The sequence below is a fragment of the Neurospora tetraspora genome (assembly GCF_033439725.1).
Source record: "Neurospora tetraspora strain CBS 560.94 chromosome Unknown B0H65scaffold_5, whole genome shotgun sequence".
NCBI lineage: Eukaryota > Fungi > Ascomycota > Sordariomycetes > Sordariales > Sordariaceae > Neurospora > Neurospora tetraspora.
The window spans coordinates 1447751-1459112 of record NW_026944387.1 but is presented as its reverse complement, the minus strand read 5'-3'; the positions used below and the strand labels follow the sequence as shown (position 1 = coordinate 1459112).

At 49.9% G+C, this 11362-nt stretch overlaps 2 protein-coding genes across 2 annotated transcripts; both read right to left on the bottom strand.

The window, feature by feature from the left end:
• Positions 1 to 1203: 1203 nt before the first annotated feature.
• Positions 1204 to 4508, bottom strand: B0H65DRAFT_575980 (uncharacterized protein; the record flags this gene model as incomplete). Its single annotated transcript, XM_062830641.1, has 4 exons — positions 3594 to 4508; positions 2228 to 2512; positions 1635 to 2172; positions 1204 to 1528 (listed from the first exon to the last, which is right to left on the bottom strand). The coding sequence occupies exons 1-4, from the start codon at positions 4162 to 4164 to the stop codon at positions 1204 to 1206; spliced, it is 1719 nt and encodes a 572-aa protein (XP_062680405.1). The 5' UTR covers positions 4165 to 4508.
• A 1119-nt stretch (positions 4509 to 5627) lies between these two features.
• B0H65DRAFT_540238 (uncharacterized protein) lies at positions 5628 to 10761 on the bottom strand (the record flags this gene model as incomplete). Its single annotated transcript, XM_062829146.1, has 8 exons — positions 5628 to 6438; positions 6541 to 7612; positions 7679 to 7827; positions 7892 to 8291; positions 8348 to 8499; positions 8576 to 8924; positions 9023 to 9168; positions 9228 to 10761. The coding sequence occupies 8 exons, from the start codon at positions 10759 to 10761 to the stop codon at positions 6050 to 6052; spliced, it is 4191 nt and encodes a 1396-aa protein (XP_062680404.1). The 3' UTR covers positions 5628 to 6049.
• Positions 10762 to 11362: the final 601 nt, after the last annotated feature.

Sequence of the window (11362 nt, the reverse complement as noted above, 5' to 3'; positions counted from 1 at the left end):
GTTATTCGAGGGAGGTCTTCACGTCACAATGCTGGACATCGACACCTCAAACGCTGAAACGCAGTGGTCTTTTATTCGAACTGGTAGAGGTATCATTCATTACAAATTATTCCTCTTTCAAAAGGATACCGACAATCATAGTTTGTATCGCCTCCCCTTGTTGCCATACATACCCTCCTCAAGCAAATTTGTTCATCCTCCAGCGTCCCCGGCACTCAGACCCATATCGACGATGCAGGACACTCTGTCAAAGGCAATGGAGGAACGACAGATGGTGGCTTGGGAGCTGTGGTTGTGGTTGATGTTTTTTTCTACGGGCAACTTCACTGCGATGGACAGTTTTCTCTCACTTCGATAGGGGTGGTTGTGACGGGAGATAAATTTAACAGGTAGGTGGTGTCTAGGTACGCTACTTGGTAACCCAATGTTTTACCCAAAAAGATTCTACTCTTAATTCAACTTCATCAACGCTGACACACATGATAGTGCTCCCGCGGGACCATGAATCCAACCTGCTTCATCCAGAACCTACCCTCATCCTGCCTTAAAGAGACATCAATGTGTAATATGCCGCCGCTTTTCCCCCTTTGGATTTTCTTTCGCTGTCAGTACCAAGTTACCGCAACAACCTCATCAGCCTCATAATTTTACCCATCGTTCGCTTTTATCAGGGGCCATATACCGACCATGACAGTGCAAGCGCTACAGTGCTCCTTTCCCTTCGCTGATGGCATCAAGTATGTTCCCAACACCGAACATTGTATGCGTTTTGCCTTTCACCTCCGCCTTCCAGCAGCAGAAGTCTCGTCTTAGATAAGAGTGCTTGTGTTCCGGTGAAGGGTTTCCGGCGACTACCACCACCTTGCATGCCCTGGTCTTCCCCTCTTTCTCTTGGGTAGGTAGCTCAGAATCTGCCGCCATTAGGGTTTTGTAAATTTCTCTTTTTTGGTTCTCGGGTTTTCTCTTCGCCTTGTGCGGCGTTGGAGTCTTGAAGTTTTCTTTTTTGGTTTTCGGGCTTTCCCTTTTTCTCGAGCGTTCCCTTCTTCTCGAGCGTTAGTTTCTCAGCTTCCACAGTCATTTGTTGGGTCAAGAAGCCGAGCATATTCTGGAACCCGCCCGGAGACATGAAATCTGATTTATCTGATTTCGGTGAATGTAGTTGTTGAAGGTGCTCTTTGGGGCTTGCGTGCTTTTGAGAATCATTCACTTCTCCGTTTGGTCCATTTTGTAAGACCATCGGCTGGTGTGAATTGATCGGCGGTTGCGATTGAGGTCGCGGCGAATGGTGTTGCTCAAGTTGCCGCCCCAGTAGGGGTTGCTAACCTCCAAATTTCTGGACTTGGGGTTGATAGGCTTGGAGTTGCTGAGCTTGAAGTTGCTGAACTTGGGGTTGAGGGGATTGAAATTGCTGAGCTTGGAGTTGCTGGACTTGGGGTTGATGGGCTTGAAGTTGCTGAGCTTGAGATTTCCGAGCTTGAAGTTGCTGGGCTTGGAGGTGCTGGACTTGCGCTCCTTGGACTTGGTGTGGCTGTACCAACATGGAAAGCTGATGTTTCAACTGCTGGCATTGTTTTGACCACTTCTGAGCCTCCAGTTTCCAACGGTTTGTTTCTTGTATCTGTCGTTGACAGTACAGTTCCAGCTGTCGGCGGAGTTCTTTCTCCTCCGCCAGTTCAGCCTCTGCTGTCACTCTGTGAGCGGATCCTTGTACCCTTTGTTGTTCATTTTCTTGCAAAGGTTGGATCTCATGCAGAGCGGGGTGTGATGGTGTGTCAGGAGACAATGTATGTTGGGTGTTTTGCTGATCTGGGCGGGGTTGTACAGCAGCAGACAATGTTTCTCGATTGAGAGACTCGTCCATCCGTTTTGTTAGGACTTCGATGGCGCTTCTGTTGTCTTGTAGCTGTTTGAGTAGAGATTGGTAGTGAGAGATGGAGTCTAGACGAATATCTCCCACCGCTTTGTGAAGAACTAAGTTGTGTGCCTTTAGTTCCTGCCATTCGGCTTGATTCAATTTTGTTCCCAATCCCTCAGCCGTCCACTTTCTATCGGTTCGAACTTGGTGATTCTCAATAACTGCTGTGTTATTCTCGGCAAGTACTCGATCAAACTCGGTGGATGACATAAATTGCCCCTGCTCTTGAGGTTCTTGCTGCGTTCTCTGTGGCTCGACTGGGTGAGGTTAGTCTCGGGTTACTGAAGAGATAAGGGCTGGGGGGGCTGTTACTTTTCGTCTGAGTCTGAAGATGCTCGTTGGACGTAGTAGGCGGCCGAATCGACCCTTCAACCATTAAATTCAATCCATTTATCCAGTACATGTCCTCTTCCCTGGGTGACTGAGACTGGCTCATTCCATTGTCAACAGAGAAGTCCATCTCGTTCGAAAAGGTATGGGAAGTAAAAGGCATCATTGTCGAGTCCTCTCCATTAGGTGACCGAGACTGGTCCATTGAATTGTCGATATTGAGGTCCATATTGTTGGAAGAGGTATGCGAGTTGAAAGGCACCATCACTATGACCAAGATAGGCACTTTCGTGAAATGGATGAGCGGGTGTTATGGACAAGAAATATCGTGGAGAAATACAACAAGTGATGTGACCGATGGTCCTGATTGTAAGAGAATCAAGTATTGGTGTGGAGATTGCGAAGATGAAAGAAAAGGTTTTGGGGTGGGGGTGTTCGAACTGCGGGTTTTCTTTTGAAGTGTAACTGGAGATAAAGCAAGGAACTGTGTCCTGAGAAACTAAGGGTGAGCAATGGAAGCTCTGTTCCTTGGAAAGCCGAGCTCTCATCGCCTGCAGAGACGGCTTGCTCTTTCCTCGCATGCTGCTTGTTTCTGCCGACCGTCATCTGAGCTGCACCCAAACCACCCGCATTTTCTTGGGCGGAACAGAGGGAAGGCACGCCACGACGGGGATCCCGGTCTTATTTTGTCGAAGAGGCTGCCATAAAAATGCAGCAACGTCCGAAAACCATGAAGCATATCATCCCGAGCAGAACTGCGGTTCAGAGAACATAGAAGGAATCAATCATAATACCAGGTCCAAATCGAGCATGCAACTTGCTCGACCCTTCATTCTCGCTCTCGCATTGCTGATTTGCTGATACCGTAGAAACTCGCAAATACCGGATTTAGGGTCTGCAGAAAATTCCCTAACTCGGCTACATACCTACCTGATGCTTCAGGTAGAGTCAACGCAACAGACTGTACGATTCTCTAAGAAATCCCCAATTCCGAGGCAAGCACGCTGCTCTGACTGCCTGGGCACGACAGACATGTGGCCCGGAGAGGAAATTTGCCGCAGACCCTAAATCCGGTATTCACGAGTTTCTCCGGTATGTACCGGCGCTCAAGCAGGGAAAACTAACACCGCCCGCATCTAGAAAGACCACCACACCCCAATAGACCTCAGAAACTCCCTATCGTAGTCCGCTGTACAAGACCAACAACCCATTCGTTAGCAACGTACTTCCTTCAACGAAAATTATCCTACTCTACCTCTACGGCACAAGCATAGGTATTCCATCGAGTACCTACCACAGGGGGACCATCACAGGATACATCCGTCATCACCAACACCTAGGTACGTACCCAATGTCCTAACCATCTCAGGCAACCCCTCCCAAACCTCCCTCACCAAAACCGTCACCAACCCCGCCTCCACCTCCGCCACCTTCACCCCTTGTCTCCAAACCACAAGCTTGATCAACCAGTCCCCCACCTGAGGGAACTGCAAGCCTGACAAAACGGCGTACTTTTTACTGCCCCCGGCCCCTCTGTCCCCTCTATCCCCATCCCCTCCGCTTGCTGCCCCTGCTACTGCCCCTGTTGCCCCTGTTGCCCCTGCTACCGCCCCTGCTACCCTTTCCACAGACGCCCCTACCGTCCCCGGCGGCGGCGAATTGTGAATACTCGAAACAAGCCTCATTCTCTCCGCCCCATTGTCAAGGGAGAAATCATGCAGGTTGGTACAGACGGCGTTGATGATGCAATCCGTTGTTTCGGCGGCCGTGGTTCCGTGGGGAAATTGGAGGACTAAGGGAGGAAGACGTTGGTTTGGGTAGGCGTTGAGGATGGGGGAGATGAGGAGGTGGAAGCCGAGGGGGTTTGGGGGCGGTGGTGGTGGTGGTTGTTGGGGGGGTGAGGTTGAGAACATCTCCATTGATGTGCTTGAGCTTGAGTTGAGAATCAACACAGCACGACAGATAATTGTGAGAGTGTAGTAGGTAACACTGGCTGCTGCTTTGGAGGTTCTTTTTCGATAACCTGCCTAGAGCACAAAGAGGTAAGCACGCGGGGTGTCATGAAGATCAGGTAGGTCTTGTCTCCCTTTGGTTCAGTTTTTCCCCAACTCAGAGTGAGGTACGAAAGAACCTTTATAGGCCAACATTACCATGTATTCTTGTGGAGCTCCATCCATGATGGATACCTCTACCTATCCAAACATGATAATGGTGGAAAAGATGGAAGCCATGACTAAGTCAATGACGGTGTGTTTTGTTGCCCAGGCAGTCATTCTCAAATAGTTTGCGCTGTTGTTTGGTTCCAGTGAGGTGAGACTGAAGACGATGACAATAGCCTGGGGCTGCAAACATGACAGAGGGGGAAAGGAGACGACGACACTAAAAAAGCAAAAGGAAGGGAAAAAGCTCAACTGCCCAAGCCAGGAATTGAACTCATGGCTAGCTGCTTACCTACGAAAAACACCAACGCTTTTTCTGACTCTCAGGACACCAAGAGGTACCACGTAAGCTACTAGACATTGTTGGAAGAGTCTGGACTAGCGCAAAGACTCGGGCCGTTCGTTTTCAACTTCCAGGGAAATCAGACATAATCAGACATGCGTACGCTATGCCCGAATCTGTACATTTTATGCCCGTAAAAAATAATGGAGGAGATATATTGCCACGCCGCAGTACTATAAATTCGATTCTTCTGGTGTCCTATCTTTTTCCCTCGTCTTTTCAAGGGCGCTGGAGGGTGGGGACATTCAAAATCACCGTCTTGCATACAATTTCTGGCGGGCATGAATGTTGCAGTATGCTTACAGACTATGCCAGATTTCCCTGGAAGTTGAAAACGAACGGCCCGAGTCTTTGCGGTACCACGTAAGCTACTGGAAGTTGTTGGAAGGTGCTGGACTTGGGGCTTATATGGTCCCGTCTGAGCGAAGTGGAAAGTTTTGCCGCTGGAAAGCTGCCACTGGGGCGCGGCTCGTGCCGGTGTATTTGGAACTTGGTAGCCCCAAAACCAATAGTAACCCTGGTCAAGGATGTTCTTCCATCTCTCTTGCATTGTTGTGAGCTCCTTTAGCCTTCTGTTATGCGACTGTCAACAGCATTTATGTTCATGTTCATGTTCATGTTACTGTTACCGAGGGTTGGATTCATCCAATCAGCTTACACCATCCGTCCTGTCAAGTGATGCACAGTGCTGAAAGAAATGGCGCCTACTGTACTTAGCGCGAAAAGAAAAAAGACGAAAAGGAGGAAAGAAAGGAAAAAAGACAAAAGTCAGGAACTTTGGCAAAATGAAGGTGCCACTTACTAACCATACCAGTTGCTTCAATTTCAGTGATATTAAACTCTACTTATGAAACAATACTAATACAATATAGTACTTCTCGTTTCCTATTACGTTCTTCCTGCATTCGAGCATCGTACGGCTCATTCTTAGCCCTTCACGTTCGTTGTGGTCGACTCATCCAAGCAAACCCCAAACAAAGCGCGTAAACCCGCCCCAAGTGTGTATCAAACACGGTCCCTATGACTGGACACCAAGACCCTTCCAAACATGTTGACTCCGACACCCTTTACCGCATGGTGAAGGAAGAGACCATAAAGGACATTTGATGACCCAACCCAACCCAACCTCTTACTCACCTCATAAATACCTACCCAGTCAAGCCACCCGTGGCGTGCTCATTCGAGCATTGTCCGTTGTGTCCAATTCTCCAATAACAGACAAACCCGTACCGTATACCTCAACATAACCCAACAACTCCTATCCCAAACACTTCAGCCAACCAAGCAAAAATAACTAACGCGTCACTCCCCCTTAACACCAACAACCTGCAAAACCGCCTCGCTATACCCCCAATTATCAACCGTACACTCCATCTCATTCCCCAGCTTGAAAAGCCCATGCAATCCGATATTGAACACCGTACCGGTATCACCCTCCTCTCCCTCTAGACCTACTTTCACTTTCACGCGTAGCTTCCCAGCAATGACCGTGCACATGCGGGTCTGTTGCTGTTGTTTTCGGGAAGATGGCGACGACAACGGCTCGTCTGATGTGGCTCGAAGGTGATGGGAGCCTCCAGAGGGGATTTTGATGACGTGGAGAGAGAACGAAGGGGAGGACCAGATTTGGGTGGAGGAGGTTGAGGGGTTTTGGTGGGTGGAGAGGTTGTAAGAGGAGGAGAGGGCGAGGTCTGTGAGGGGGGAAGGGGGTTAGCACCTTTAAAAGAGAAAAGGGGAAAAAGGGGGAGCACGGGAAGTAAGGGAAGGACGGGGTAGTTGGTTAAAGCACTTACTGTCGGAGGAACCGTTTTGTTTTGGGATAGCTTTTGCTTCCCTTTCCCAGTCCTCTACTTCCAGGGATTCTTGGATCGCGCTCGGTGTAGGATCTTGGTGAGGGGTGTTCTGTGTGGCGCGAATACGTTTCGAGCCTCGCAGAGAGCTTGCTTCCTCTTCCCGCGCATTTGAAACGGCCTGAGAAGTGGAAGACGCCATATCCGTCGAAGCGAACGGCCGTTTCTGTGGCTCGGAAGGCGTGGCCTCAGCTTGTGACCTTAGACGCCCAGATCGTCGATAGCTGAAGCTGGTTGCATCTTGACGATAGAGGTCAACATCCTTATCCGCCTCATCGTCGACAGAAACATCCTTCGGCTTGACCATGGCTGCAGGTAGTTCTGAAGATATCATCCATTGCGGTATGTTTTCTTTCACACTACCGTCCTCCAAGCGTTCCAGCAGAGAACCCTTGAGACTGCACTTCTGGGGCGACTTATTGAGTACGCAGTTCATACAACACCAACGATTGCTTGGCGATGTCACTAATGGTGGACTCGACTCGGCTATCTCATGGGCAAGTTCCGGGCAGATGCTGACACACTCGTAGAACGGACCGTCTCCGCGGCGGCATGCTGTGCATTGCTTTGCCTGCCTTTCCACTCCTGTTACTTGAATAACCAAACCCACTGCCAGCGTTGAGCACATCAGGGGCCTCGGTCCCAGCCTTTTGTCGATAATATTCAAATCCCGAATTCGGGGGAGGGCCATGAGATGCTCGAAGCTTGGATGGCTCGGCCTCGAGAGATCGCGGTCGACCATGCTGCATAAGTACTTCCAGAGTTCTTCTGGGTCCGTGGCAGGTTTGTTCGTGGTGGCTTTGTCCATGGAACTTCCCATTTGGCTTCTTTTCCTCTCCTCCTCTTCGATCTCCCCCTTCTTAAGAACGGGAAGGCATGCTTCGACGACTGGATCCTTATGAAGACTGACGAGGCGCTTTGATACCACACGGGGTGCTCCATGTTGGTGCGTGCCTACAATGGAGAACGTACCGTCCTTGTTATCGTTGAGGCTAACCGAAGAATGCAGCTCCGTCTACAGTAGTTCAGCGTAAGAACCTTGCTCAAATTAATGGGAGGACATGAGTCATGGTCAACTTACAAAGTGTGATCCTAGACTCCAAGTGTTCTTGCAAACTACTCGACAAGAGCGGATAGGGCAGATCCACGGTCGACCAGGCCACGTCTTATCCAGCTCATACCCTTCTGGGATCATGGCACCACGTGTGTCCTTGAGATTCCGATCCGCATCTGTCGACGAAAAGAGCGTGTTAACTCCTAAACAGCGACGGAGTATACCACGAGGATGACTTACCCCACCAAAAAGAATATTTCCGATCCTTAGTCGCCATGGTGAGTTCCTCGTCAGAGTGAGCCTCCATGACTGGTTTAAATATGGTTTCCCTCGGTCCTGATTGTACAATCCTAATCTTTGTCGGGACTGGATCGGGTGTCGTTTCTTTGACGTCTTTCGCATGCCCTCTTTTGACGGATGCCAGATACGAGCTGAGACTGACCCAAATCGGCTGGGTACCTGATGGATCTTTGATTCTGATCTTTGGCGATTGGATGGGTTCATCGTCTAATGGCTGGCGTGAGACGACAGCCGAGGGTGTGTCGGTAAAATCCTTATCATCCAGCTGAGCTTGAGATGGGCTGCGAAGTATGGTAAACGTCCCATCAAGGTTGTCATTTAGGTGACAGCCACGGTGGGTCTAAAAGCCTTGTTAGCATAAGCCGTCCACGACTGGGTGAGTGAATGTGTACTGACTAAGAAATGGCGGCCAAAGTGATACCGGTTCTTCATCAGGCACTGGCATGACCGGATTGGACATATCCACTGGCGCTTCGGATACTCGTAGTAAGGAGTCCATCCAGATGGAAGCAGACCACCATAGAGTTGCTCAAGCTTCCCTGTCGCATCTATGGCAGCCCTAGAGTTAGTGGCGCTGGCCGTTTGTTGGGCTATACAAAATGGCAAGGACAGAAATGCACATACCGGGCCACATGTTATAAGGACGATCTGGGTCGGCCATAGTCAAAATCTTTTCAGGTTTTGGTAGGGGAGGACCTTGAAGGACAATGATAGCCTGGCCAGATACAACCTGTTTGCTCTGTGCCTCACGCCTCGGCGTGTGCTCATTCAACGTTTCCTCGGGAAATCTGACCCTGTACTTGTACTGGTTTGCCATGGTATGCGACGGCTCGAGCATTGGCGAGTCATCAAGGCTCATGGCTTTCTTGCTAACAATGATTGGAGGTTGCTTGTTCAGCAGTTTGGTATACAGACCCAAGAATGTCAAAGTACCATCCAGGTTATCATTGTAACAAGCTCCTTTGTGTCCATGCTAGAAAATTCAGGCAGTAAGTTAGCACATCAGCCGGTCTTTGCGTGTATAGTGGTAACCTAAGAAACCGCGAGGGTACAGGAGACGGAACGACGCACGCTAAAATGGTTCCCCAAAGCTTTGATCGATGGGTGCAATGTTCTGCAGGACCGGACAGGACATATCCACGGAAAACCGCCATCAAATAATTGATAGCCGACGGGTATTAGTGCACCTTCTGTCTTGATTATGTTGCCGAACTGATCTGTTACATATGTTAGCTGGCCTCATGTGCAGCTTCAGGAACATTGACAGAAGCATTACCTTTGCAAATTTTGTAGGGAGCATCATCAAGGGCTGAGTTTCTGGTATGTTGATTATGAGGACAAGATTTATTTGTAGCGGACATATTGTTGTCAGGTTGGTCCGCATGAGCATTGTCGTCCCGGCCAATGTCGTTCTTCTCAGCATCGTAAATAACCCGACCGTCGTCGTCGTTGTCGTCGTCGTCGTCGTCACTATCGGCAATAATGAGCTCAGGAGATCGACCCAGGGCACTGACGGTGCTATTGGAGGTAAAGGACCGAGGACCAACACTTTCGACGTCAGACAGTTCCGAGTCTTTTGACGCTCGGTCATCCTCCAATGTTTCTTGGGTATGCTCCGAAGGATCGAGATCTTCCAATTTATTGCGAGGCTGGTTCAAAGGGCTGGCATATCCGTAACTCTCAGAGTGGGCTAGCTGAGTTTCCTGACGGGGGCCCATGAAAGTGAGATCAGGAAATCCAGGGACGGGCTGAGATAGCTGGGATGATGAATCCAGGTGGTCCCTGCCCGACGACGGGCGTATCTTAGTTCCCGTGCTCGTTGTACCGTCCATTGCACGGTTGGAGGGATCGAAAGGCGTATAGTATGAACCGCTACCCTTGAAATAAACGCTCGAAACGCTTGAACCAGTTGCTTGTTTGTAGCGTGGGGCAGTCGTACCCGATGAAGACGAAGGTTTTGACGACTTCTTCTCCTGATAAGCCTTCCTAGAGGCTGCAGATGATGATCGATTAGGGAATTTGATAGAGCTGGAAATGCTCGAGGGGACATTTGTTTTCTTGGCGCTGTTAACGATTGGCCTTGTGATCCAGTTGGAAACGCTTGAGGGTAGATTCGTTTTCTTGGTACTGTTGAGGATTGGCCTTAAGAGATAAGCGTTGGTTACTTTCGCCGACTGGACTTGAAGAGTGGAAGTTCTGGGTAGCGACTTGCGAGGAGGAGTTAATTCGTTAGACTGGCTAGATGTGGAAGTGGTGTCTTTTGCCGGTTGCAAGCCGGAGAGCTCTATACTGAGCTTTTTTGGCTCCTTGCCGATGATGTCGTTGTCCTTATGATACGGAGCTGCCGCCGGGGCTGGTTGGGATTGTAGCAAAGAAGGTTTTGCAATTGATCGTGAGGTTGTTGGAGACGTCGCTGTGGCTCCTGTGGTTGTGTTCTCAACCCCTCTTGAATGTGTCCCAGATGCGGGCTGTGCATTATCAGATATGTCGGGGTGCTTCAAGCATGCTTGTAATCCCTCAGTGTCGCGCTGTGTACGGACGACAGCCTCCACTGGGACACATTTGGTATCATGACCACTACTCTTGAGACCGGCTTGATGTCCCTGGAGTTTCTGGCCGCCATCTTGGGCTTCAGACGTGGCTTGAGGCTCTTGGCGACTTGAGCTAGAGCTCCCTGCTTCTTGCTGTTTGTCGTTCAGAAATGGCGATACTTGGAGAGTCGCTGTTGGGCATGATTCCAAGTCAACGTTCAGAGGCACCTCTGACAGCGGACCGAGAAAGCCCCGCGAGGAAGACGAGTCTTGATCCATCGTGAAGCCTCTCCAGCGCCTCCACTCGCGTGGTCCAGTCGGCAACTGTGTCCCAAGTTTCTGGAATATACACGCGTGAATATGAGAATGAGATGAAGAAAACGACAATATTAGAAGGGACGAGGGGCAAAATAGAGCGCGCAAAGCAAGGTCGCGTTGTGGACGGCTATCACTGCCGTGTACTGTAGGGGAAAGTGACTCGAGTCAAGAGGACTCGGAGGGCGGGGGACGGTAAAACTGGCTGGAGTCTTTCCTGCAGGAAGACGGGATGTTGACGCAGTGAGTGCTCGAGCTCTCCACAATGTGGACTTTACAGGTGGGAGCTCCCGTCCGATACAGAGCAACGCGTGTTCCCGTGCTCTGTGGATTTCCCAGATCACAAACCAAACGAACCACCTCCTAGAAAAGTGGGGCTGTGTCACTGTCGACCGCTGGGATCTCCCAAATAATGCAATCATTTCGATGAACGGTTAGGGGTCTTAGCAACAACAACCCATATTGTATCGCTGGATTGGAAATGGACTGTACAAGCACGTTTAGTAGACCTGTAAAGAGAGCAATTGAAGTTTGAGGTTATTTTCCAGGTCTCTCTACATTTTTT